The 27,874-nt window shown below is 44.8% G+C and overlaps 1 protein-coding gene across 2 annotated transcripts in view; it reads right to left on the bottom strand.

Annotated features, from left to right (window-relative positions):
* The window catches only part of HAO1 (hydroxyacid oxidase 1), a 32,105-nt gene extending 4,737 nt beyond the window's left edge, over positions 1-27,368 (bottom strand). The window contains exons 1-5 of one of the 2 annotated variants that reach the window (XM_083431997.1): positions 27,182-27,368; positions 18,648-18,799; positions 7,732-7,987; positions 3,712-3,887; positions 288-379 (exon numbers count right to left, since the gene is read on the bottom strand). In XM_083431997.1, the coding sequence (XP_083288123.1) occupies positions 288-379; positions 3,712-3,887; positions 7,732-7,987; positions 18,648-18,799; positions 27,182-27,318 (813 nt within the window). In that variant the 5' untranslated portion in view covers positions 27,319-27,368. Of the gene's footprint in view, positions 1-287; positions 380-3,711; positions 3,888-7,731; positions 7,988-18,647; positions 18,800-26,093; positions 26,348-27,181 lie in introns of those variants that run through there. The other variant, XM_083431998.1, reaches the window with a different exon arrangement.
* Between the last annotated feature and the right edge of the window lie 506 nt (positions 27,369-27,874).

The raw sequence follows: 27,874 nt of genomic DNA, 5'->3' as shown, positions 1-27,874 counted from the left end.
GCTAGGTTGGCAGGAGCTGGGACCGAGCAACGGGAGCTCACCCCGTCATGGGGATTCGAACTGCCGACCTTCTGATCAGCAAGTCCTAGGCTCTGTGGTTTAACCCACAGCGCCACCCGTGTCCCCAGGCAAACCATAGGCTAGCACATATGCCTAGAATGCACCCTTGAAAGCCACATTTTTATTTGGGGATGGGGGTGGGAACCCAGCTGTTAATTGCTTAAACTGCATTTAAATAAATTTGTCAATCATTGCGGCCAACTCTCCGTTGCTTTACTAATACTTACGGTGGCTGGAACGCCATCCAACTGGCGCGCCCCGTGATTTGACACCAGGATCCCATTTATGCCATGCTTCACTGCATCTCGAGCATCATCGGCTAGGGAAGAAAACATGGGGCTTTTACAAATTGCAGCTGTCATTGTGGGAATTGCAACATCCATAAAACTCTTTAATGAACACATAGAACTAAGGCCAGCTTTTCTGAAGAAGGTTGCGCGAGGAATGCGATTCAGCAACTAATGTTCACTGTGTGACTGTCTCCCAAGTCAAAGACAATGTTTTTATTGCTATGGGAAGACCCTTAGTGCAGGTTAATTCTGTGTCCAGGGCGGCTGTCTACCAGCTCCATCTGGTACGCAGGCTGAGACCCTACCTGCCTGCAGACTGTCTTGCCAGAGTGGTGCATGCTCTAGTTATCTCACGCTTGGACTACTGCAATGCGCTCTACATGGGGCTACCTTTGAAGGTGACCCGGAAACTGCAATTAATCCAGAATGCAGCAGCTAGACTGGTGACTGGGAGTGGCTGCCGGGACCACATAACACTGGTCCTGAGAGATCTGCATTGGCTCCCAGCACGTTTCCGAGCACAATTCAAAGTGTTGGTGCTGACCTTTAAAGCCCTAAATGGCCTTGGTCCTGTATACCTGAAGGAGCGTCTCTACCCCCATCGTTCTGCCTGAGATCCAGCACCGAGGGCCTTCTGGCGGTTCCCTCATTGCGAGAAGTGAGGTTACAGGGAACCAGACAGAGGGCCTTCTCAGTAGTGGCGCCCACCCTGTGGAACATCCTCCTAATGTCAGATGTCAAGGAAATAAGCAGCTATCCTATCTTTAAAAGACATCTAAAGGCAGCCCTGTTTAGGGAAGTTTTTAATATTTAATGCTGTATTGTTTTTAACACTTGATTGGAAGCCGCCCAGAGTGGATGGGGAAACTCAGCCAGATGGGCGGGGTATAAATAATAAATTATTATAAATTATTATTATTATTGTTCCGAAGAGCTGGTAAATGTTCATTCTACTGATCCCCATCAAAACTAGCCCTTTTCCCCAGAGATTTACTGTATACAGACAATAACGATTACCCTAATCTCTCTCACACACAATGCAATCATTTCGTATTCTGATGGCTTTCGATTCATTATAAAAACAGAGAAAGGAAGAGGCCTCATAATTCCATATATCATATGCAGCCCAGAGGAGAACGTGGGCCTGTTTGTACAGTATATTGAGCAAGTTTAGACACAATCCATTTCCTATTGTACCTTCCCTCAAAGTTAGATACAAGCAAATGTCAGTTCTGACATCTGCTTAAAGATAATTGCTTTCAAAAGGAACAACACTTTATAGCTTATTTTATGGGTTTGGACCAAAGTGTTACATTAACCAAAAGATTTAATTTCCTGGAAGACCACGGATCCCAGCCTACCCCCCTCAAGAAACAAGAGGCAAACAAACAAATTCCTTTAGAAAAAAAAGAGTTCATGATCTAAAATGCTCCAGAGCTCCAACCTGCTAAAGAATGTGCCATTCACGGTTTATAAAAAGAAAAAGCTGGCTTTGTTTTAACAATTTACACACTTACGAGATAGAATGTTGCACATTTCTTCTACAACTGTATGTTAAACATTCATCTTCTAAGGTGTACTGTCATACCTCGGGTTACAGACACTTCAGGTTGAGTTTTTTCAGGTTACAGACCCCCGGAACAGGTTACTTTCGGGTTTCGGCGGTCACACATGTGCAGAAGCACTAAATTGCGCTTTGCGCATGCGTAGAAGCGCCAAATCGCAACCCGCACGTGCGCAGATGTGCAGCTGCGAGTTGCGAACGCTGCGGGTTGCAAACCTGACCGTCCACTGTACTTCAACTTAATGAATAAATTAAATTAACTGAACAAAATAAATTGCCATGCTCTGTGACTTTGAGCTCAAAGTGCAAAATAATGATGATGATGATGATGATGATGATAATAATAATAATAATAATAATAATAATAATAATAATAATAATTAATTTATACCCTGCCCATCTGGCTGGGCTTCCCCAGCCACTCTGGGCGGCTTCCAACAAAATATTAAAATACCGCAATACATCAAACATTAAAAGCCTCCCTAAACAGGGCTGCTTTCAGATGTCTTCTAAAAGTCTGGTAGTTGCTGTTCTCTTTGACATCTGGTGGGAAGGCATTCCACAGGGCGGGTGCCACTACCGAGAAGGCCCTCCGCCTGGTTCCCTGTAACTTGGCTTCTCGCAGCGAGGGAACCGCCAGAAGGTCCTCGGCGCTGGAGCTCAATACACATGTTGGTTGGGTGTGGGTGTGTGCAGATAGGGACACATAGTAGCATTCATTTTAAAAAAGAGATGATTCAGACCAGCACTGCTAATACATAAGCCAACGTCTGGATAACGTATATTCTTTATTAAGCCCTTTATTAGCTTTCACACTAACTCAGGACTGGTGAGCCTGGTATTCAGTTTGCATCTTCAAAGCTAAGGGAACAAAAGAAAGACCATTTATCTTCTTGCTTAAAATACAGGGGGTGAACTCGAAAGCCCTTTTGTGAAGGACACTTGAAATCTTGAAGTGCTTCCTAGTCAATCAAACATAGGTTTGGTAGGAAACATCATCTCCCTCCTGGCCTGCCAGATTTTTAGCAGCTCCCGTTTCTAGACAAGATGGAAACACTTTGACACCAAGGTGATAAGTGTGAGGAGAGAAGGAAAGAAGGACATAAAATCAAACTGCAAAAATAAACAGGGCTGTTGAGAAAAACATATACAGTGGTGCCTCGCAAGACGAAAAGAATCCGTTCCGCGGGTCTTTTCGTCTTGCGGTTTTTTCGTCTTGCGAAGCAAGCCCATTGATTGAGTAGCGCTATTAGCGCTATTGGCACTTTAAGGGCTAAAAACGGCTTTTTAAGGCTTGGGGGATTAGCGGTTTTGCTGCTAAAATGCTTTTAGCAGCTTAGCGCTTCAGGAAAAGGGGTTTTGGAGCGAAAAAAAATTCAATTTTTTTCGTCATTTTTCGTCTTGCGAAGCAAGCCCATTAGCGGATTAGCGCTATTAGCGGTTTAGCGGCTATTAGCGGCTATTAAAGGCTTAAGGGATTAGCGGATTAGCTGCTAAAAGGCTATTAGCAGCTTAGTGCCTTAGAAAAAGGGGGTGAGGAGCGGGAAAAAAACCCCAGGAATCGCAAGACATTTTCGTCTTGCGAAGCAAGCCCATAGCAAATTCGTTTTGCGAAGCACCTCCAAAACGGAAAACCCTTTCGTCTTGCGGGTTTTCCGTCTTGCGAGGCATTCGTCTTGCGGGGCACCACTGTATTCTGTTTGTCATCAAAAATAGCCTCTGCATTCTCTCTCTCGACCTTCTGTAAGCCTCGTCCGATATCCCTCAATAGTTACATTTAACTCAAGTTGAACAAACCTCTAAGGATGCCTTTGGCAACAATTGGCAGTGAAGTCAATCCTCTGAGCCACTTCATATCCTCCCAGTTGATTGATGGATCAATTGCCTCCGCTACATAAACAGACAAGCCACTGTTTTCGCCATAGCCCGTCTCCGATGAAAATGCCAGGTCATTCGTTTCAAAATTTTTCATTCTGAAGGTTCAAGAGCGGGGGAGAAAACACTTTCAGAAAACTCAGCTGGATGCGGCGATATTTAAAGCCAGTACAGCTTCAACTCTCGACAAAACCTCTCAAATGGCTATTTAAAATAAATAAATAAATCACATACTTCATATTTAATGAATGGACTTGGAAGCCTCTGAGGTACCACCTACTGATTTCTCTACCGTGGTGTGGAGCAATGCATCCTAAATATTTGAGGTGGTCTTGTGGTCATTGACAGCCACCCAGAGTGGCTGGGGAAACCCAGCCAGATGGGCGGGGTATAAATAATAAATTATTTACTATTATTATTATTATTATTATTATTATTATTATTATTGAAGAACATGTCATTATAATGAAATGATTTTAGAATGTAGTATCATTTTACTGTTGTTAGCCGCTCTGAGCCCAGCTTCAGCTGGGGAGGGCGGAATATAGAAGAAGAAGAGTTTGGATTTGATATCCCGCCTTTCACTCCCTTTAAGGAGTCTCAAAGCGGCTAACATTCTCCTTTCCCTTCCTCCCCCACAACAAACACTCTGTGAGGTGAGTGGGGCTGAGAGACTTCAGAGAAGTGTGACTGGCCCAAAGTCACCCAGCAGCTGCATGTGGAGGAGCGGAGACGCGAACCCGGTTCCCCAGATTATGAGACTACCACTCTTAACCACTACACCACACTGGCTCTCTAAAAATAAATATTTTTTTTAGAAATATTATATTATTATTATTATTATTATGAGACTATTATTATGCTTTTATATTCTGCTGGAAGCCGCCCAGAGTGGCTGGGGAAACCCAGCCAGATGGGCAGGGTATAAATAATAAAATTGTTGTTGTTGTCGTCATCATCAGCACCACCACCATCATCAATCTCAGAGCTGTAGGTTCAAGCCCCAAATTGGGCAAAGGATTCCTGTATTGCAGGGGTTGAACCAGATGGCTTTGGGGGTGCCTTCCAACGCTACAAATCTATGATTCTATTATGTTAAAACAAAGTACTTTGTTACACGACGTGTAACTAACTCACAGAATTCATTACCATATGAAATTGTGAGAGCCACTGGCTTTAAAAGGACCTTAGCCAATGGGGCTATAGGCAGCTATTGGGCATGATTGCAAATAGAACTTGCATGTTCATTGGCAGTGCAGTGGTACTGAGCCGCCCTAAGCCCGGTCTTGGCTGGGGTGGGCGGGGTATAAATAAAAATTATTTATTTTTTATTATTATTATTATTATTATTATTATTACTACTACTACCTCGGGTTACAGATGCTTCAGGTTACATACGCTTCAGGTTACAGACTCCGCTAACCCAGAAATAGTACCTCGGGTTAAGAACTTTGCTTCAGGATGAGAACAGAAATCGTGCTCCGGCGGCGTGGTGGCAGCATGAGACCCCATTAGCTAAAGTGGTGCTTCAGGTTAAGAACAGTTTCAGGTTAAGAATGGACCTCCGGAACGAATTAAGTACTTAACCCGAGGTACCACTGTATACCTCTGATGACCTGGTGCTGAGGATGCCAAAACTGAGATGCCCCACGAGGGTGTTTCTCTCATATACCCTCATCGTGGCCACCTTCTACGCATTTGGCTGGCCATGGCTGAAAGCAGCTTGCTGAACTAGACGGATTCTTCAACTGAACCAGCGGTGTCTGTTTTGCACCACAGTTCAGGATTTCAGCATCCGGAAACCAGGAGTGGACACCTACCCTCTTTTCTGTTCTGAACAGAGAAGAGATATACAAAGAGTTTCCATCCGTCAGCAAGGATGGTGGGTGCTGATGTAGATGTCTGCCCTTGCGTTGAAATGGGGACATGCTTGGTCCTGTCTAGGGATGTGGGTGGCCAGAAGCGGTTTAGTCCTGCTGGCCACATGTTATGTACTGAGTTGAATAGGATCCAAAATACAGCAGCCTGATTGGTCCTAGAACAATAGGATCCAAAATGCAGCAGTCTGATTGGTCCTAGAACAATAGGATTCAGAATGCAGCAGTCTGATTGGTCCTAGAACAATGCAGCAGTATGATTGGTCTGCAGGAGCCACCCAATCCAGCTCCAGATGGAAGTGAATCCACAACCTAATTGGCCTACCGGAGAATTCCGGAATTAGCCCATCACGTAAATAATGTATATAAAGCAGATACTTTGGGGAAACTTTCATTCCTCCTCACCAGTATGAGCTGAATAAAGAGCATGAAATCCACTCTCGACTCTGCGTATATTTCACTACATGACCCGGAAAACTGTCTGTGGACAAACGCTGGCTCCCTCGGCCTGAAAGTGAGATGAGTGCCGCAACCCCGTAGTCGCCTTTGACTGGACTTAACCATCCAGGGGTCCTTTACCTTTTTTTTTTTTTTAACCTTGCTTGGTCCTGTCTCTTTTCCTACATTTTTCAGGGGACACAGCATCCGACTTGTATTACGCCACACACCACGGAAGCCATTTGGTATTATGCCCTGCACCCATGTCGGCCATTTTGTGACTGCTGCCCATGGTGTTCTCTGAAATTCCAAATTTGCCCACTGTCCCCAAAATGTTGAGGAGCCAGGGTGGATAAAAATCATTGATTTAAAAAATAATAAATTTAAAAAATCAGATTTTTAAAATTTTAAATTGGGGTTTTTTTTTTATTTAAATTGGATTTTTAAAATAAAATGCTTTGGGAGAAAATATATTTCTAAATATAGTTTTATATTTAAGTTATATTATAGTCCAAAGGCTATTCATCAGGAAATAAGTTTTTAAATTTTTCATGTGTGCTAAAACTCAGTCTAAGGTTGTTTTAAAAAAATTGTTTAACCACATCAGTTAACAAACATGGATATATACGCTATAATGTTATTGTTTTAGTTAAATAAATTGTTTAAATTGTTATTAAGAAAATGATTATTTTTCTCCTTCCAATAAAGTACAGCAGAAAAGTTGTCCAAATATAAACAGTTAACTTATTAAACCTCACAATAATTATCCATCAATGTATTTCTAATAGTATAACCAAATTTTTGATATAACTGTAAAAACTACTCTGAAAATTTATTATTCTAAAAATGAAACTTTCATCTAGTCGTAAATATTAAGATTATACCAGCAAGAATGAGTCTTTCTGTAAAAAAAATAATGATTTAAATCAAGTCTTAATGAGTAGTGGGATTATGGAACTGTGGAGCTGTGGGTTAAACCACAGAGCCTAGGACTTGCCGATCAGAAGGTCGGCGGTTCGAATCCCCGCAATGGGGTGAGCTCCCGTTGCTCGGTCCCTGCTCCTGCCAACCTAGCAGTTCGAAAGCACGTCAAAGTGCAAGTAGATAAATAGGTACAGCTCCGGCGGGAAGGTAAACGGCGTTTCCGTGCGCTGCTCTGGTTCACCAGAAGCGGCTTAGTCATGCTGGCCACATGACCCGGAAGCTGTACGCCGGCTCCCTCGGCCAATAAAGCGAGATGAGCGCTGCAACCCCAGAGTCAGTCACGACTGGACCTAATGGTCAGGGGTCCCTTTACCTTTACCTTTTACTCACTAGTGATTTAAATCGATTTGATCCACCCTGTGGGGAGCCCTGGTGTATAGGATCTGAGCACCAAAAGAAGTGAAAAATGCTGGAAGCTGAACAAAACCTGTAAGTAACCTGTGTTCTTTTGGAACGCAGAAATAAAGAATCAAATCTAGCACATGGTGGTGGTGGGGCACTTTATCTAAATTAATTCAGTATTTGAATGATTGGTATTAATAACTGTATTATCAATTGGTATTGTTATAATGAGGCTATTATTGGATTGTAATTGAAAACTAATAAAAATATTTTTTTAAAAAAAACAACAACCTGTAAGTACCTGAGATTCGGGGGAAGCTGAAATTTGTTGCGCACATCATCTAAGCGTTTCCCAAGAAATGGTGTATCTACAGTCACAAAGATGCCTTTGTATCCAGCTTTTTCTGCCCGCTTCACTAAGGACCTGGTGACTTCACGGTCTTTATAGATGTAGAGCTGTAACCAACGAATTGCCTCTGGAGCCTCCTGGGCAACCTCTTCTATAGATGTTGTGGACCACGAACTCAGCATCATCCCCGTTCCCATTGATCTGCAAGCTAAAGATCAGGAAGTAAGTGCCTCCCAAATATTTTCAATAATAATAATAACCGACCCCTCTCACTCTCCAGGCTTCAGCGAAAGCCTGCATTCGCCCCATAGGACGCACACACATTTCCCCTTCATTTTTGGAGGGGGAAAAGTGCGTCCTATAGGGCGAAAAATACGGTAAACATATTTGTTGCCCTGGCCTTGATTTCAGCACTTACTGGACTTCAGCTACCTTTCTTTGTAAATAAACTGTTATTGTTAACACAGGGTTGTCATGGAGTCCTAAATAAGGGACATGACTTCAGTCATCGACATTCTCCTAAAAAGCCTTTTTAAATATTTATGCAAGTTTAAGTCAACTTTTATATTTTGTGCAAGCGTTGACTAGTGATGGAGCTCCAAACCCCATTTCTCTGATAACAATTGGCTCAGCTTTGCCAAGCTCTGATGGTACATTAGGCTGATGGTGGCCAACTCTATGGCATGGCAGAAGTACTGGCTGGACATAGAGCTGATGACTCACAAGTGTTAGAGCTCCTTTGGAACCTTTTTCAAATTCTAGATCTCCATTATACACAGAAGCAGGTACAGTGGTGCCTCGCAAGACGAAATTAATTCGTTCCGCGAGTCTCTTCGTCTAGCGTTTTTTTCGTCTTGCGAAGCAACCCTATTAGCGGCTTAGCGGCTTAGCGCTATTAGCGGTTTAGCGGCTATTAGCGGCTATTAAAGGCTTAAGGGATTAGCGGATTAGCTGCTAAAAGGCTATTAGCGGTTTAGCGGCTTAGAAAAAGGGGGTGGGGAGCGAAAAAAAATCTCAAGACTCGCAAGACATTTTCGTCTTGCGAAGCAAGCCCATAGGGAAATTCGTCCTGTGAAGTGCATTGAAAAACGGAAAACCCTTTCGTCTAGCGGGTTTTCCGTCTTGCGAGGCATTCGTCTTGCGGGGCACCACTGTAGTTACCAACTCCTTTCCATTTCTGAAAGGCCTATAATCCAAACACACAATATCCCTCTTCTGAGAAAGCCACTTCTGACCTCGGGAGGAGGTGGTGTTGCGGGCATCACGCGTGCGGAGGCTGGCTCTGAGCCCCACGCGATTTGGGAAATCCTCGTGTGGATGGCGGATACGATGGCTGGGATTAGGGATTGGTTGCAGGTTTGAGGGTATTGGCAGTGAGCTTTGCTCGGGGGGCAGTCAGGCATTGGTATGGATATTGTTATGTACATGTGTGGGGGGGGGGGAGGAGTGCCATCACCTCCCCCAGATATTGAAGGGTAGTCCGGTAAAGGATTCTGGGGGGCGTGGCCCCGTCCGAAGCCTATGGAGGCCAGGGCCCAAGGCACGCCCCCGAGCGGTGACCCCGGGGGAGTGCCTAGTTGATGTGCATCAGCAGGGCTCCCCTGCTGGTGTTAACCCTTCCCGGTCTTCAAGCAAGCAGGCTGAAGCCGGATAGTCGGATAGGACTAATGCCTAAGCCAATACCGCTCATCACCTGTAACCAATAAAGTTGTGGCCTAATTGTAGCCCATTAACCTAAATTACTGTGTCCTGTGTCTTTATTTCTACTGGTGGGAGGCAGGATCTCACCACGCAATGCCTGGACAGGTTACCTGATCCCATTTCTCAGCCGCCCTGAGCCTGGTTTTTGAACCGGGAAGGGTGGGGTATAAATAAAAAATTATTATTATTATTATTATTATTATTATTATTATTATTATTATTATTATTTCTGTGGCTTTCTGTCAGATTATCCGGCTACGCTTAATTAAGTAGATGAGGAAGTGGATCTGAGCACAGTTGCACTCCCCTCCACCACATTCCCAATTGTCTTCATCACATTCTTACATGTCCTCCACAACTGACTCTACCCAGGAGCCGACTGAATTCATGGAGGCTTCTTCCCACACACTTTAGAAGCAGGGAGTCAACACAAGTTTGAGGTGCTCTATGCCTTCCATGACAAACTGCCGAGTGGCTGTTTGGGAGAACGTGACCTATTTGGGAAGTGAGTTCCGACTGATCTTTAACTCCAACCCAACCATGGAACTCAAGGAAACTTAAAAGGTAGACTCTGTCTGCCTCCTTTTAGGGTGCCTTCAAATGTTAATTCTGACATCGGGTCTCCACATTCCTATCTGGTTAGCCATATTTATCCAAGGCTCCTCTGCAAAATTCTGTAACCCAAAGTTGGAAAGTCTGTGGTCCTTGGAATCCGATGGCCGTCAGCCCGAGAAAACATGGCTTCTCGGGATGGTGGGAGGTGCTTAGTCCAGCAACATCGGATGTTCCTCATCCGAAATTTGCAATTCCTGATCCATGGCTGCCCACACTAAGCACAGCAGAAAATGCCCTCAACAAATCTCCCATACAGATCCTGTGGGATGCTCGTTGTGCATTTGACACAATACATTACAACAGGCATAGGCAAACTCGGCCCTCCAGATGTTTTGTGACTACAATTCCCATCATCCCTGACCACTGATCCTGTTTGGAAGGGATGATGGGAGTTGTAGTCACAAAACATCTGGAGGGCAGAGTTTGCCTATGCCTGCATTACAACAAGGATGATTAACCTGTCATTGGACTACAAATTCCATCATCCCTAACCATCGACCATACTGGGGCTTATAGGAGTTGGAGTCCAACAGCTTCTGTCATGAATGCTTTAGCTGAGATTCCTGTGTGGTTGGGGGGTGGAGGGAGGACTAGAAGACTCTTGGGATCCCTTCCAATTCTACAAGTCTATGATTCTATAACAGCTGACGGGCCACAGCTTAGTCACCCTTGCTTTATGTTCGATTCCCCAAATTACCTACAGTGCATTGGGAGAAAGTTTGCACTTATTAACTATCTAGACACCCTCGCAAGGAATAAGTCAGAAGAACATTTCTAGCTTAGTAGTCACAGAACTGGGTGCCACCAAATGCATGGGTGCTTCTGTGGCTTCTGTGGGGCAAGGGGACACTTGGATCAGAATGTTGTAGCTGGACTTCTCCACATTTATTTCCATCTTTTATCATAGAATCATAGACTTGGAAGAGACCACAAGGGTCATCGAGTCCAACCCCCTGCCAAGCAGGAAACACCATCAGAGCACTCCTGACATATGGTTGTCAAGCCTCTGCTTAAAGACCTCCAAAGAAGGAGACTCCACCACACTCCTTGGCAGCAAATTCCACTGTCGAACAGCTCTTACTGTCAGGAAGTTCTTCCTAATGTTTAGGTGGAATCTTCTTTCTTGTAGTTTGGATCCATTGCTCCGTGTCTGCTTCTCTGGAGCAGCAGAAAACAACCTTTCTCCCTCCTCTATGTGACATCCTTTTAGATATTTGAACATGGCTATCATATCACCCCTTAACCTCCTCTTCTCCAGGCTAAACATGCCCAGCTCCCTTAGCCGTTCCTCATAAGGCATCGTTTCCAGGCCTTTGACCATTTTGGTTGCCCTCCTCTGGACACGTTCCAGTTTGTCAATGTCCTTCTTGAACTGTGGTGCCCAGAACTGGACACAGTACTCCAGGTGAGGTCTGACCAGAGCAGAATACAGTGGCACTATTACTTCCCTTGATCTAGATGCTATACTCCTATTGATGCAGCCCAGAATTGCATTGGCTTTTTTAGCTGCCGCGTCACACTGTTGGCTCATGTCAAGTTTGTGGTCAACCAAGACTCCTAGATCCTTTTCACATGTACTGCTCTCAAGCCAGGTGTTACCCATCTTGTATTTGTGCCTCTCATTTTTTTGCCCAAGTGCAATACTTTACATTTCTCCCTGTTAAAATTCATCTTGTTTGTTTTGGCCCAGTTCTCTAATCTGTCAAGGTCATTTTGAAGTGTGATCCTGTCCTCTGGGGTGTTAGCCACCCCTCCCAGTTTGGTGTCATCTGCAAATTTGATCAGGATGCCCTTGATTCCATCATCCAAGTCGTTGATAAAGATGTTGAATAAGACCAGTCATTCAACTACCCCATTTATTTTGACACTGTTCTCAGTACCTCCATCATCCCCCCGCAGGGCAGAACTCGTACAATCATTTTATTGATTCATTGAATTTATATATCGCCCTATACCCAGAGATCTCAGGGCGGTTCACAGAAAAGATGACAATATACAAAATCAAAGTTAAAAACAATAACCCAATAACACCCACCATTATTACTAATTTTTACATAAATGGTGTTCATTGTTGAACTGCTGTAATATGCTGTTTGGGTAAGGTGACTAAAGCTCCAATTAAGGCTTAGAATAAAACAAAACACTTTTTACTTTAGATGTCATCAAAATTATGATAATTTGCCTTTTATATAATACACTGATTTCTCTGATACTTTTCAATGTTCAAAAGATCACCTAAACAGAAAATAAAAGAATAAGCACTGTGCTGTATATACACTGTGCTATGTACTGCATTTACCTACGGTGGTTACCTGAGTGACAGCTTAACAGTAAAATGCTTATCTATTGAGAAATATTGTATCTCACTAGACATAGGGGTTTTTTTGTCCTCAGAATAGCATCACCATTTAGGATACAAATAAAAGAACATCTAGATTATGTACTATATTGCAGGCATTGCAGACTGTCCCAAGTACACTTTAAGCAATATTATTTCATACTGAGATTCTTGAATCATGCCAGTAAACCAGAAGTATCTGTCCCTAGTGACTGCCATTATAATAATCCTTTGTGTTGATTGGGATTACTGAGTTTCTATTCAAGGTATTAGAGCTCCACCATGTGGAACATCTACTTAATCATAGCATATTCTTGCAACTTATTCACTTCCTAAACAAACCATTCCCCTCAATCTCTCCTGCTCTTATTGAGAATTTATGCGGACTGCTTTATAAAAAACAAAAACAACAGTGTCCCACATTCCAGCCTTCACAGAGTCCATGCAGCGGTGGCTCCAAGCTGCGGCCCAAACATTTGAAGCCCTCTCCCCATGTGCAACACTCCCGTCTGAATGGAGCACAACCTCCCAAGGAAATACCTGAGAGCTCCCTGGGGCAGAGACTCCATGTAATCAAAACAAGATGGGCATATAGGTTCCTTCCAGGCGGCCTGTTTAGTGAGCTTTCAGCCAGTTTGTTTGCAAGAGGGATTAGATGGCAGCCTGATTTATTTGCAAGGAGGTCAGTTGGTGTTACGCCGCAATTTCCAGTGCATTTTGCCATCACTTTCCTTATTGCAAAAAGTCTTATCTTTTGCATCAGGAGATTTGTTTTGAAACCTGCTTTAATTGTGTAGCCTGAATTTGTTGGGATGTGATTGAGTCCACCTGAAAATAGTGACAGTACAGAAGTGTCCATGAGAGCAGCCATTGCTACGTGAATATTTATAATGGATTCTGTTAGTTCTTTTATAGAAATATATATTATTGCATCTCCTCTGGGGGATCTGCTGTCTACTTTTGGAAAATAAAGCAAATATAGTCGTCCTTGGTTCTCGAACGTAATCCATTCCAGAAGTCCGTTCAACTTCCAAAAACATTCGGAAACCAAGGCGCAGCTTCCGATTGGCTGCAGCAGCTTCCTGTACTTCATTGGAAGCCGTGGAAGCGCCGATGGATGTTCAGCTTCCGAAAACCAGAACACTTACTTCCGGGTTTTCGGGAGCCAAAACGTATGAATACCAAGGTGTTCGAGAACCAAGGCATGACTGTAAGGTAAAGGGGCCCCTGACCATTAGGTCCAGTCGTGACCGACTCTGGGGTTGTGGCGCTCATCTCGCTTTATTGGCTGAGGGAGCCGGTGTACAGCTTCCGGGTCATGTGGCCAGCATGACTAAGCCGCTTCTGGCGAACCAGAGCAGCATACGGAAACGCCGTTTACCTTCCCACCGGAGCGGTACCTATTTATCTACTTGCACTTTGACGTGCTTTCGAACTGCTAGGTTGGCAGGAGCAGGGACCGAGCAACGGAAGCTCACCCTGTCACGGGGATTCGAACCGCCGATCTTCTGATTGGCAAGTCCTAGGCTCTGTGGTTTAACCCACAGCGCCACCCACGTCCCTCTTAAGGCACGGCTGTAGATTCATCATAATTCTTCATTACTCTCACCCAAAAGGAGCTCAACACTGCCATCCAGGAACTTCCCATTGCATGGAAGTTGAGAACCTGTAACAACACGATTGTGCTCCTTCCCTCTTAGATGGCTCCATCTTTAAACTTTACCTCCATTAGGTTTCAGCTCCTTCTAAAAAGCCAAAATGACCACAATGTCAACTTGAAAGCAACATCTCAAACCAAGTTGACCACTAGAGGGAGCTGGTTTGTCAGACACTCGAAATTTCTTGCCCTCAAAAAGGAGTGGATGTTCTGTGTCAATAGATTCCTGTGATGTGAGCAGTCGAGTGAAGCGGGGAAAGCTAAGAGAATATTATCCCCAAGTACCTTTGGGAATGTGTAAGATGTAAACTGAGGCCAAAACTGACAGCACACAACTCAGAGTGACAGACACACTGGTATGGAGGCCTTTGGCCAAGTTTCCTTCCAGGTAGGACTTTTTAAAAAATAATGAATGGGGAAACCCATCAACTTCTTCATAACCAACAAACATCTGTAACCAGATGACCAAGTCCACAGGTCTATGTATGGGTAGTGTAAGAACGAAATGCCTGTTTCATAGGATTTAAAAATAAATAAATTCAGAAGCTTTTCCCTACTAAACATAACCACCATCCTTAAAATAAACAAGAACTATAAATTACCTTTCACACATACAAACACAACTTTTAAATATGATGCTATGCTCACAGTCACAGAAACTTAAATACCCTGTCCCTCCTCAATGTCACTAGGTGGGTGGTTATTGTGAGCAATCCATTCTGGGTTGGAGGAAGCAGTTCCTTTGGCAGGCAAGAGCTGTGTGACATCCCTAAACCATTGGCCCTGCTGGGTGGAATATCCGCCAGGCTAGCCTCCTTCGCAATCCAATTCTAATACAGTGGTACATTGGGTTACAGATGCTTCAGGTTACAGACTCCGCTAACCCAGAAATAGTACCCCGGGTTAAGAACTTTGCTTCAGGATGAGAACAGAAATCATGCTCCGGTGGCGCGGCAGCAGCAGGAGGCCCCATTAGCTAAAGTGGTGCTTCAGGTTAAGAACAGTTTCAGGTTAAGAATGGATCTCCAGAACGCATTATGTTCTTAACCCAAGGTACCACTGTATACTAACCATCAGAAGTAAAGGACTCGCATGCCGCGTTTCAAAGCGTAACAATGAATTTTAGAACTGGAATGGTGCTGTCTTCATTTCTCGGCAAATTTGACAAAAGCCAACATCTCAAAACAACACAGAGCGGTTCATTAGGGTGGAGGTGTGGAACTCTGGCAACTCTCTCCCCCAACTCTGGCAACTTTGACAGGAGGCTGTGGTCCTCGCAGCGCCGGATTTAGGGTGCTGTGGGGCATTCCCCTGCACAAGTGGCACAAAATTGAGTAGATCCATAACTGAGAAGATCCCATTTGGGCGTGCCAAATGTTGGCCTCGCACAGGGCGCCTTATTATGACAGATTACCATAGTCTACCCCTGATCCTAGCTTCCTAGGACCAGGGGTAGACTTTGACAAGACAGAAGTACTGTTTTGGGGGGACAGGAGGCAGGCAGGTGTGGAGGATTCCCTGGTCCTGAATGGGGTAACTGTGCCACTGAAGGACCAAATGTGCAGCCTGGGAGTCATTTTGGACCCACAGCTGTCCATGGAGGCACAGGTCAAATCTGTGTCCAGGGCAGCTGTTTACCAGCTCCATCTGGTACACAGGCTGAGACCCTATCTGCCTGCGGACTGCCAAGCTCTCCCGCTTGGACTACTGCAATGTGCTCTATGTGGGGCTACCTTTGAAGGTGTCCCGGAAACTAGAACTAATCCAGAATGTGGCAGCTAGACTGGTGACTGGGAGTGGCTGCCGAGACCACATAACACCGGTCTTGAAAGACCTACATTGGCTCCCAGTACGTTTCCGAGCACAATTCAAAGTGTTGGTGCTGACCTTTAAAGCCCTAAATGGCCTCAGACCAGTATATCTGAAGGAGCGTCTCCAACCCCATCGTTCTACCCGGACACTGAGGTCCAGCACCGAGGGCCTTCTGGCGGTTCCCTCGCTGCGAGAAGCCAAGTTACAGGGAACCAGGCAGAGGGCCTTCTCGGTAGTGGCGCCCTCCCTGTGGAACGCCCTCCCATCAGATGTCAAGGAAATAAACAACTACCAGACTTTTAGAAGACATCTGAAGGCACCCCTGTTTAGGGAAGCTTTTAATGTTTGATGTATTACAGTATTTTAATATTTTTCTGGGGAAGCCCAGCCAGATGGGCGGGGTATAAATAAATTATTATTATTATTATTATTATTATTATTATTATTACTACTACTACTTCTGTCAATCATCTGGTGTCACCAAACGTTTCCTTTGCAGCGTGGGAAGAAAATCCAAGTCAAGCTAAGCTTGAAGTTACAACCTGCCAGCTGATGGGAGGGCGTTCCACAGGGAGGGTGCCACTACCGAGAAGGCCCTCTGCCTGGTTCCCTGTAACTTGGCTTCTCGCACTGAGGGTGAGCAAAAAGCTAGACGTTTTGCTAAAAAGCAAGAATAGTAGCAGTCCTCTAATTGAAAACTAACACCTCATTCAAGTCTTGCTCTTGGCACTATTTATATGCCCTGAAGGTACTGATTTTTATGGTTGTTTTGGCTCAGGGTTGTGGATAGAGCAACTAGAAAATCCTCAAGTTTCATTTTCTCAGGGTTCATGCTTAAACAATGAGTAGCAATTTTGGCCTCGGCCCAGTATACCTGAAGGAGTGTCTCCACTCCCATCATTCTTCCCGTACACTAAGGTCCAGCTCCGAGGGTGGTTCCCTCACTGCGAGAAGTGAGGTTACAGGAATCAGGCAGAGGGCCTTCTTGGTAGTAGCGCCCGCCCTGTGCAACGCCCTCCCATCAGATGTCAAGGATATAAAGAACTACACAGCTTTTAGAAGACATCTGAAGGCAGCCCTGTTTAGGGAACTTTTCAATGTTAGATGTTTTATCGTGTTTTTAATATTCTATTGGGAGCCACCCAGAGTGGCTTGGGAAACCCAGTCAGATGAGCAGGGTATAAGTAATAAATTATTATTACCGTATTTTTCGCCCTATAAGACGCACTTCCCCCCTCCTGAAAAGTAAGGGGAAATGTGTGTGCGTCTTATGGAGCGAATGCAGGCTGCCACTGACAAACTGGAACGTGTCCAGAGGAGGGCAACCAAAATGGTCAAAGGCCTGGAAACGATGCCTTATGAGGAACGGCTAAGGGAGCTGGGCATGTTTAGCCTGGAGAAGAGGAGGTTAAGGGGTGATATGATAGCCATGTTCAAATATATAAAAGGATGTCACATAGAGGAGGGAGAAAGGTTGTTTTCTGCTGCTCCAGAGAAGCGGACACGGAGCAATGGGTCCGAACAACAAGAAAGAAGATTCCACCTAAACATTAGGAAGAACTTCCTGACAGTAAGAGCTGTTCGACAGTGGAATTTGCTGCCAAGGAGTTTGGTGGAGTCTCCTTCTTTGGAGGTCTTTAAGCAGAGGCTTGACAGCCATACGTCAGGAGTGCTCTGATGGTGTTTCCTGCTTGGCAGGGGGTTGGACTCGATGGCCCTTGTGGTCTCTTCCAACTCTATGATTCTATGATTCTATGCCGCTTCTATGCCCCTTCAGCGAAGCGGGAGGAGAAACGGAGCCCCTTCCATTTCTCCTCCCGCTTTGCTGGAGAGGCGCTGAGCAGAGAGGGAGAGAACTTTTTTTCCCCTTGTTCTCCTCCTCTAAAACTAGGTGCGTCTTATGGCCGGGTGCGTCTTATAGAGTGAAAAAAATGCAGTACTTATTATTGTTGACAGCTTTATTTATACATCTTCTGATAAGAGGCACTGGAAGTTTTGGGTGTTCTTTGAACTCCCCAAGAGTCATTTTCAGGATGAATGGGGGAGCACACTGTCAGCATCACCCTTGAGCCAGTGCCACTAACTGGACTCATCCACTTCAGCCCCGACTGGGCTAGGCGAGCTGGGTAGCACTTCCAGAGACCACCTTCCTCAGAGTGCTGTGGACTCACAGCTTAGAGTTGTGAGCACCGGATTCACTTCCACAAGTAGACAGTCGTCGCACAGCAGAGTACAGCAGAGTCTAGCAGAGTATATAAACAACTCGGAGAGCAGCTCTGTAGAATATCTTCTTTATTCTATCTACAACTATTATACAACTATATACAGAGCTAAATGAGCCTAAGCATAAAGAATGCTGAACCACACTGAGTGTCTGCAGCTGCTCTTAGCAGCAACCTTATCTAAACACACAATCTCTAACACTCAGTCTCTCTCTCCGACACACTGACTGACTGACCGACTCACTGACTGACTGATGTGATGCTGGAGCAGAATAAGTAGAGAGCAGAACACGCCTCCTCCTCTCTGCAGAATCAGCAGACTCCTCAGGAGATTCTTGGATATGGGAGGGGTGAAATCTCCTCACACACAGGGGAAGAGGAGGGTAGCCCCACTACACAAATGGAAATCCTTGCACAGGGCATTCGCTGATGGGCTTAATAGGGGAATTCCACCCAAGGTTTCTTTAACATTGCTGAGCTCCTTCCTGGGTTATATTATTCACTGCTGGGTTTTCCAACATACCTCTGGCGGTTGCAATTTCTCCATCCGCATGAGCCATGCATTGCATGGCTGTCGCTGCTACACATATCGGCATGCTGAGTTTCTGGCCCAAGATGGAAGTCGACAGGTCCAGAGCAGACACATTCCTCAGCATCCGAGGGTACAGTCTTAACCTAGCACAGATGGAAATGGAGAAGTCAACTTATCAGACAGACGGGAATCAAACTCCAGAGTTTGCACTGCACTTTTTGTCTTTGTTTACTGCTGAGCAAACACTATCATTTAATGCTCCCACCAGTACGGACTGTAACCAGCTCTTCCTTAACTTTCTTTTTTAAAAAAAGTTTTTACTTATACTTTTCAGGTTTATACATTTCATTAATTTTACAATCATTTTAACATTTCAGAGTTTGACTTCCTTCCCCCCTCTTTCTGCAGTTCCTTAAATTTATTTTTTAATATCTTCTGCATATCCAAATTTATTTAATTTGCTCATTTAATTATCTACTTCAAATATAAACTTATGAAACTGCAGGTTATTACAATAACCCTGCTAATGTTTTCATCTGTTTGCAATTTATATGTAAATATTCAATAAATCATTTCCATGAGTTTATAAAAAGTTTTTTATCTTGATTTCTTATTCTTCTGGTAAGATTCGCCATTTCTGCATATTCCACAAGTTTTTGTATCCATTCTTCACCAGGACTTCTGCTTCTTTCCATTTTAGGGCAAGTAGCATTCTTGTCTCTGTAGTAGCATACATAAATAAATTTCTATACAATTTAGGTAGTTCTGTCCCTATAGCTCTTCCTTAACTTTCAGGTGGTGTGAAGATACCCAGGAGAAGATAATTTGGGTGGCGACTTCCAAGTTCTAGAAATGTAAAGAGGCAGGGTCAACACACACTTTTCAACTTTTGGCAGGTAAAGGTCTGGCGAGAAAGCAAGTTACCGTATTTTTTGCTCCACAAGACTCACCAGACCATAAGATGCACCTAGTTTTTAGAGGAGGAAAACAAGGGGGGGGGGAATATTCTGAACAAAACAGTGGATGTATGATTTTTGTGGTTCATGCTGTGGCTACAGACATGTGATCTGATGGTGAATTTGGGGTGACCCAATGCAAAAATCCTGAGGATCCATGTGGATCCGTGCTTTGTAACCACATTTTGCACCATTGCAGCCCCATGAAACAGTGGATGCGCGATTTTTTTGGTGCAGGCTGTAGCCATGGAGATGCTATGTGATTTGATGGTGAATTTGGGGTGACCCAATATGAAAATCCTGAGGATCCATGGGCTTTTACCTCCCCCCTCCCAGGCAGTCTCCGCTAGCGTCCCTTATCTCTCTTCCGATCCCACCAATCAGATGTTTCCTTTCAACACTCCCTTCCCTCTTTTTGCCTTAGTGTCTTTTCCTTAGCTGGAGCAGTTTTTTGCTCCTCGTTTTCTTCTAATTTCTCTCCTTATCGCTTTAGTCTTCCTGTTTTCCCCCTTTGCAAGTTTGCTGTCTTTACCTCTCCCCCTTCCAGGCAGCCTCCTTTATCTCTAGCGTCCCTTATCTCTCTCCCTGATCGGCAAACGACCAGCGGCTTTGCTTCAACACCCACTTCCCTCTTTTAAAAAGAAAAAAAAAGGGGGGGGAGCACGATCTGCTTTGCCCCTGGGCAATTCGGCTCCAGGGACCACACATTTACTCCATAAGATGCACAGACATTTCCGCTTACTTTTTAGGAAGAAAAAAGTGTATCTAATGGAGCGAAAAATACGGTACATCCTACAATGCAGGCATATTGCCAAGCATTAGGGGTTTCAGGCTGGGACTTTTGCCATCACCGAGGCTGCGCAACCACTGAAAGAATCAGAGGCCACATTCACACCATGCATTTAAGGTGCTATACTACCACTTTAAAACATCCTGGCTTCCCTCAAAGAATTCTGGGTTTTGTTAAGGGAATTGAGAGTTCTTATGGAGCCTCATACCCCATCACACTTACAATTTTCAGTTCCCTGTGAAGAGGGACTGGTTGTTAAACCACTCTGGAAATTGTAGCTCTCGGGGCAGGGAACAGGCATCTCCCAACAGCTTAAAAAACTACAGCTCCCAGAATTCTTTGGGGGAGTCATGAGTGCTTAAAGTGGTATCCTAGACCTAGGTATGATGTGAAAGTGGCTGCAGACTTAACTGTTGCTAACTACAGAAAGTATTTCAATAACATCACAAGCTCCAGGAACCAGTAATGTTTCACTGTCCCAACAACCTATTGCATTCCCTGGAATGGGATGTTCTTTTTATAAAGCATAAGCACTGAGACATGGGACGCAGGTGGTGCTGTGGGTTAAACCACAGAGCCTAGGGCTTGCCGATCCGAAGGTCGGCGGTTCGAATCCCCATGATGAGCTCCCATTGCTCAGTCCCAACTCCTGCCAACCTAGCAGTTCAAAAGCATGTTAAAGTGCAAGTAGATAAATAGGTACAGCTCTGGCGGGAAGTTAAACGGCGTTTCTGTGTGCTGCTCTGGTTTGCCAGAAGCGGCTTAGTCCTGCTGGCCACATGACCTGGAAGCTGTATGCCAGCTCCCTCAGCCAATAAAGCGAGATGAGCACTGCAACCCCAGAGTCGGCCACGACTGGACCTAATGGTCAGGGGTCCCTTTACCTTTACCTTTAAGCACTGAGACAGGCAGACTGATGCCACAATAAATATAGTCCTGGTTGTGCTCTTTAAAGCCACTCCTGAGAAATGGAATAACCTATGCCAAAACATTCAGAATGGGAAAGTCATTAAACCATGTTGCATTGTGTGTTATTAAGCCTCCACTAGCTTCTCTGTGTTCCTCAGAAATGTTTTAGTAAACAGCTCGACCATGTATTCTCGATGTACCAGTTGTCTGTTAGGAGCCTTGAACTCTGCATAGCCTCCCATTCCTTCCTCACCATGTTTGAGACAAAGTCTCATTTCGGTGACCTTCCTCGCACTCAGCTTCAGGGAAGCAATGACACGCATTGCGTGAACAACTTTGGTAAACAAGCTGTCATTGGTCCCACATTTATCAGCGAAGGGCAGCTCATTGTCCAAAGGCTTTGGGAAAGTCAGGGATGCAATGTGTCAGAACTGATTATCAGAGGTTTGATCATTTTCTCCCACTCTAATTTAAAATGCTGAAAGATGTGGTTTCAAATTGATTTCCTTGAATGTCATCAGGCCTACAGGCGTCATGACCTTGCCAAAAAATCTATTTTCGAAGAAATGATCTGGCTGAAGGAGACTTTGGGATAGAATTTTACCCACCAAGAACAGAAATACCGGAGGACAATCTTTTTTTAGTTCCCCCAGCACTAACCTGGAGAGGGTGAAGCCAGCTCGGTTATCTCGTTTGGTGGGGGGCAGATTTCAAAACAGCGTGTTCACAAATTGTTACAGAAACGCAGGGGCCATCATCCACACTGCAGATCTTTAGGATTCTTTTACGACAACCAAGTCCAAAGAGAGTGGGAAGCAGCCACATCTCATTTTTTCTCATGGCTTAAGCCACCAGCCTGAAATCCTAACTGCTGACTCCCTGGGAGACCATGGCCTCTTGACTCCACGAGAACCAACAAAGCAAAAAGTTACTGCATTGCATGCATAACCCTCACACCTCCGCATCCAAATATTCATCAACTTCACTGCTGATCAGAGGCAGGGGATGAAGGGACACAGAAGAGATAGCAATCCATCTTGCCAGCCCATGAGCATATTGTTGTTGTTGTTGTTTAGTCGTTTAGTCATGTCCGACTCTTCATGACCCCATGGACCAGAGCACGCCAGGCACTCCTGTCTTCCACTGCCTCCCACAGTTTGGTCAAACTCATGTTAGTAGCTTCGAGAACACTGTCCAACCATCTCGTCCTCTGTCGTCCCCTTCTCCTTGTGCCCTCCATCTTTCCCAACATCAGGGTCTTTTCCAGGGAGTCTTCTCTTCTCATGAGGTGGCCAAAGTATTGGAGCCTCAACTTCACAATCTGCCCTTCCAGTGAGCACCCAGGGCTGATTTCCTTCAGAATCGATAGGTTTGATCTTCTTGCAGTCTACGGGACTCTCAAGAGTCTCCTCCAGCACCATAATTCAAAAGCATCAATTCTTCGGTGATCAGCCTTCTTTATGGTCCAGCTCTCACTTCCATACATCACTACTGGGAAAACCATAGCTTTTAGTATATGGACCTTTGTTAGCAAGGTGATGTCTCTACTTTTTAAGATGCTGTATAGGTTTGTCATTGCTTTTCTCCCAAGAAGCAGGCGTCTTTTAATTTCATGGGTGCTGTCACCATCTGCAGTGATCATAGAGCCCAAGAGGGTACCCCCATTCATACTAATTGTGGCCTTGACAACAATGGCATTCATAGTGGAAGGAAGCAGGGCACTGAAAATTATGATTCAGCTGTCACTAGCTTGGGCCATATAATGCTTTATCTTTATTTCCTTATTAGAGGCTTTTATGGGGACGCAGGTGGTGCTGTGGTCTGAACCACTGAGCCTGCCGATTAGAAGGTTGGTGGTTTGAATCCCTGTGATGGGGTGAGCTCCCATTGCTCTGTCCCAGCTCCTGCCAACCTAGCAGTTCGAAAGCATGCCAGTGCAGGCTTTTAACTGAAACCTAGAAGATGAGCTTTGAAAAAGCTACTCCTGATCTAAAGGGGGGAGGGGTGTTGCGGGCTCACGACCCCATCCACACTCTCGCTGGGCTGGGCTAGCCCCACGGGAATCCGAGATTCCCATTCCTCATTATTATTCATTTATGGCAGTGCCAGCCAATAGGCTGGCGCTGGGGGCGGGCCTAACTGAGGGCACTTAAGGTCAGGGCAGCCCTGGCTCGCCACTTTCCTCTCGCTACAGCAGCAGCAGCTTTGAGAAATGCCACAACAGTAGAGCTCTACAAAGTGATGTTACAGTGCATGGAAGTATTTGAATAATAATAATAATAAGCAGCAGCAGCATTATTATTTATACCCCGCCCATCTGGCGGGGTTTCCCCAGCCACTCTGGGCAGCTTCCAACAGGATATTAAAAACACAACAAAACATCAAACATTAAAAACTTCCCTAAACAGGGCTGCCTTCAGATGCCTTCTAAAAGTCAGATATTTGTTTATTTCCTTGACATCTGATGGGAGGGCATTCCACAGGGCGGACGCCACTACCAAGAATGCCCTCTGCCTGGTTCCCTGTAACTTGGCTTCTCGCAGGGAGGGAACTGCCAGAAGGCCCTCGGTGCTGGACCTCAGTGTCCGGGCAGAACGATGGGGGTGGAGACGCTCCTTCAGGTATACTGGGCCGAGGCCGTTTAGGGCTTTAAAGGTCAGCACCAACACTTTGAATTGTGCTTGGAAACGTACTGGGAGCCAATGTAGGTCTTTCAGGACTGGTGTTATATGGTCTCGGCGGCCACTCCCAGTCACCCGTCTAGCTGCCGCATTCTGGATTAGTTGTAGTTTCCGGGTCACCTTCAAAGGTAGCCCCACGTAGAGCGCATTGCAGTAGGAGGGAAATACCATATGCTAATCTGTTGAACATTTTCCTTGGTGAAACAGTTCTATAGCTTTCCCAGCTCAGCCGAAGTGATTTTTCAGGGGTTGGCAATGTGGTGTCCTCTGGATGTCGTTGAACTAGCACTCTCATCATCCCAGGACATTGGTAATGGAAACTGAGATTGATGGGAATTTGGAGTCTAGCAACATTCTGGTTGCACTTGGTTTTTTCCAAGGGGGCAAGACCTTTCTCTCAGGGCAAATGTGGACTCACAGACTGAAAGGCATCCTAGTACAATGCTTTAAAATGTTTTCTGATTGTGACCACTTGATAATATTCACCTTAACTTTTATGTTGCATTTACATCCTTATTGCTGCATCCATATCATGGGAAACAGCATGGATAGACTTCTAGAATGCAGTGTGTTTATTTTCAGCCACTGGTTCTCATACTTCAGCTAATACATTTCTTAGTTCATGCATATGATCAGGCACAGGGTGACAGCCTTCAGAACAGAAAATGTTATTCAGCACCGAGAAAAAACACTGAACTTAGCTGTTGTGATCAGAAGTAGCCAGAGATTAATTCCTAGGTTCCATCCAGGAAAATAAGTACCTAGATTGTGTCAAAATGATTTTTCTTCTGTTAGAAGAGGATAACACAGCATCTGACAAGTTAACCTTCAGGGGTTCAGATACTACAGGAAGGGAGGTTTCCAACCATAAGTCATTTGAGGGTTCACAGTTCTGTGTATTTGAGATTTGCTCATTCCATTTTTATATATTACAAGAAAGATGGTGGTAAATAAAAGCTTAATGTGGTTTCTAGCCAGGTTTTGCCATTTGCAAAATCTGAACTTCAGGTATGCCATTATTTTGAAGTAATGTGATGGCAGTTTTTAAAACATGGTTTTTTAGTCGTTTATTTTTAGGTTGTGAGCCACCCTGAGATCTATGGATGAAGGGCGACATGCAAATTTAATAAATAATTATAAATAAAAATATACAACAGACCAATTGGGCCTCAATTGTAGGGCCCTGCCCTTTCCATCCTTTCTCAGGGGGCAGAGTACAGCCTGCTTGCTAGGCAGAAAAGCAAGGATTCTGTCAGGAGAAATTGCAATTTCCCATCTCCAGCATGCTGGGCCACCAAAAGGAAACCATGCAGTGTCAGATGCCATTACAGTGGTACCTCGGGTTACATACGCTTCAGGTTATATATGCTTCAGGTTACAGACTTCGCTAACCGAGAAATATTACCTCAGGTTAAGAACTTTGCTTCAGGATGAGAACAGAAATTGCACGGTGGCGGCGCGGCAGGCCCAATTAGCTAAAGTGGTGCTTCGGGTTAAGAACGGTTTCAGGTTAAGAACGGACCTCCAGAACGAATTAAGTTCTTAACCCGAGGTACCACTGTATTATCCAGTGCCCAAGCTTATAGCCTAGCTAAGTCAAATACCCCAGTTAAATGTACGAAGTTATTGCTCAGTTGGGGGAGCCCTTCGAAATGGTGGCCTTATTCCTCAGGGGAAAGCTATTCCCTTCAAAACCGGTGAGCAACAGTTTAGAGTGAAGATATCTGCAAGAATGCAAGATTGAAAACCCTGACATAGCACGATGCCTGCCAAATCTCGTGGGCTCACCTATTTAAAAGTTTACCTACCATGTCCTTTCTCCAAAAATGGATTTCAGTTCAATACGCGCAATACTTTAAAGCACAAAACGTTAAAAAGAGAGAGAGAGGAATCAAGCTATTCAACTAGAGGAAAATGCGGTACAGTTGTACCTTGGAAGTCAAACGGAATCCGTTCTGGAAGTCCGTTTGACTTCCAAAGCGTTCGGAAACCAAAGCACAGTTTCTGATGGGCTGCAGGAAGTTCCTGCAGCCAATCGGAAGCTGCGGAACCCCGTCGGACATTCGGCTTCCAAAAATAGTTCAAAAACTGGAACGCTCACTTCCGGGGTTCGTTCAGGAGCCGATTTTGTTTAAGAGCCAAGGCATTTGAGATCCAAGGTACGTGTCAGGGAACTGCCATCAGCTCAGAGGCGAGAGGTGGAAGGGCGGTTGGGTCACAGGGAGCCTCTGAAGATCATGCGAAGCAGCTCTTCCTCCGGCGAGGAGGGAAGCCCCACCTTCAGTGGGGAAGGGATGCAGGGATCAGAAGATGGTAGAGAGAGCCGAAACACTGAGCCTCAGCAAAGCGGGGGGGAGGCAAGTCCCCCTTTGCCAAAACCCTCTCTGCGCAGTTGGTTTTCGCGCAGAGAGGGAAGGAGAAGGATGGGGGTCAAAAGACTGTTATGCTGGGGAAAGTTTAAGGACCGCCCACTCACAGATTCTGCTAGTGACTGAGCAGACATGGACCTGAGACACTCTGCAATGTAAATGTTTTTGTACAGATAGTAAAGCCTGGAAAAGACCGGTGGGAGTCTTGTCTCTTCACTCTTGAGCAACCACGCCAGCACGTAACAGTACGACTGTAATTTAAAAGGCTTGGATGAATAAAAAAGGTGTGTTAAGGGAAGGGGACGTGAGGAACACATTCTTCCTTCCTTCCATGCATAATGCACCTATGTTGGCCATTAACATGTTTAGCCTCGCCACCCGCATGTCCTGGACTGTTTTGAAGCATACATCTACTGTTTCTCTTCAATACCCCTTCATCTCAACAAGCAAGGAGACAAAGAGGGGTGCAATGAAGCTGTTGCTTCTTTCCATGCTGAAGGAAAGAAGGGAGAAATTGTTGGGTTGAGAGAACAGGCGTATCAAGATAATCCCACCCTTATCAGTCACTCAAAAAGCGGCCTTTGGGGCACAGCGCGGTTGTCTGAACTGTTTACTCCAACTCATTACCCACCAGACAAGGACACAGTGAAAGTGGAAAGTTAAGACTATTTAGCTAGAAGCTCCAGCCGCAGTTAAGCATGACTCCTGTAGACAACCAAGCTGTCCACTGTCACTGCAAGCTTAACTCCATTACAGACATGCTTCAGAGCTTCATATTCCCCACTGCCCCCTTTAATTGCATGCAAACTTATTTATTTACCTTGAAAATGCAGATACATTTTCAGCTAAGGTCTGCTGATCATCAGCTCCAGACTTATAGTAGTCATACACAGATTTCCGAAGAAATTTCTTAGCATGTTCCTCAAAGTCAGCAATGCAAATTGGTTTTTCGGACATGATGCAGGTTACTCAGTTTTTGTTGCACTTGGATCATTTAAAGTTTCTGCATTTCTGCCTGTTAATCATTAAATTAAAGCAAAGCTCAGATAACTCAGTATATATATTTTTTAAGTAACCCAAGTAAAATACAAGCCCCCTGTTGACATTTCTGGACAACTGCTTTGGACTTTGGCATCTATTTCTCATTTACTGAATTCGGATATGTGCCAATGCATATCAACCATTTAAACTAGAAGCATGCTTGGAGGTTATGTAAAAGTTGCTATGAGGGCTCAGATAGACCACGGCTTATAAAAGGAACATATAAGTCTAAAAAAAGTTACAGGCATCTCAAGGAGGCTACATAAGACAAAAGACCTTTAAAAGGAAGTCTAGGCCAAAAAAGAGAAAAAGCAAGAACAAAAGCACTTTTAGATTTAAGGCATGCCAAGGTGGAATTTGGAGAGAACACAGGAAGAGAGAAAATAGTAACCAACTTTGCAAAATGCTAAATTTAAATTTCCTTTCTTGTTAGGGATGTAACAGGTCACTGCAACATAGCGGGAGGAAAACT

Source organism: Podarcis tiliguerta, assembly GCF_965153285.1.
Source record: "Podarcis tiliguerta genome assembly, chromosome: 3".
NCBI lineage: Eukaryota > Metazoa > Chordata > Lepidosauria > Squamata > Lacertidae > Podarcis > Podarcis tiliguerta.
The sequence above is the reverse complement of the archived record's forward strand: the minus strand, read 5'-3'. Positions and strand labels throughout refer to the sequence as shown.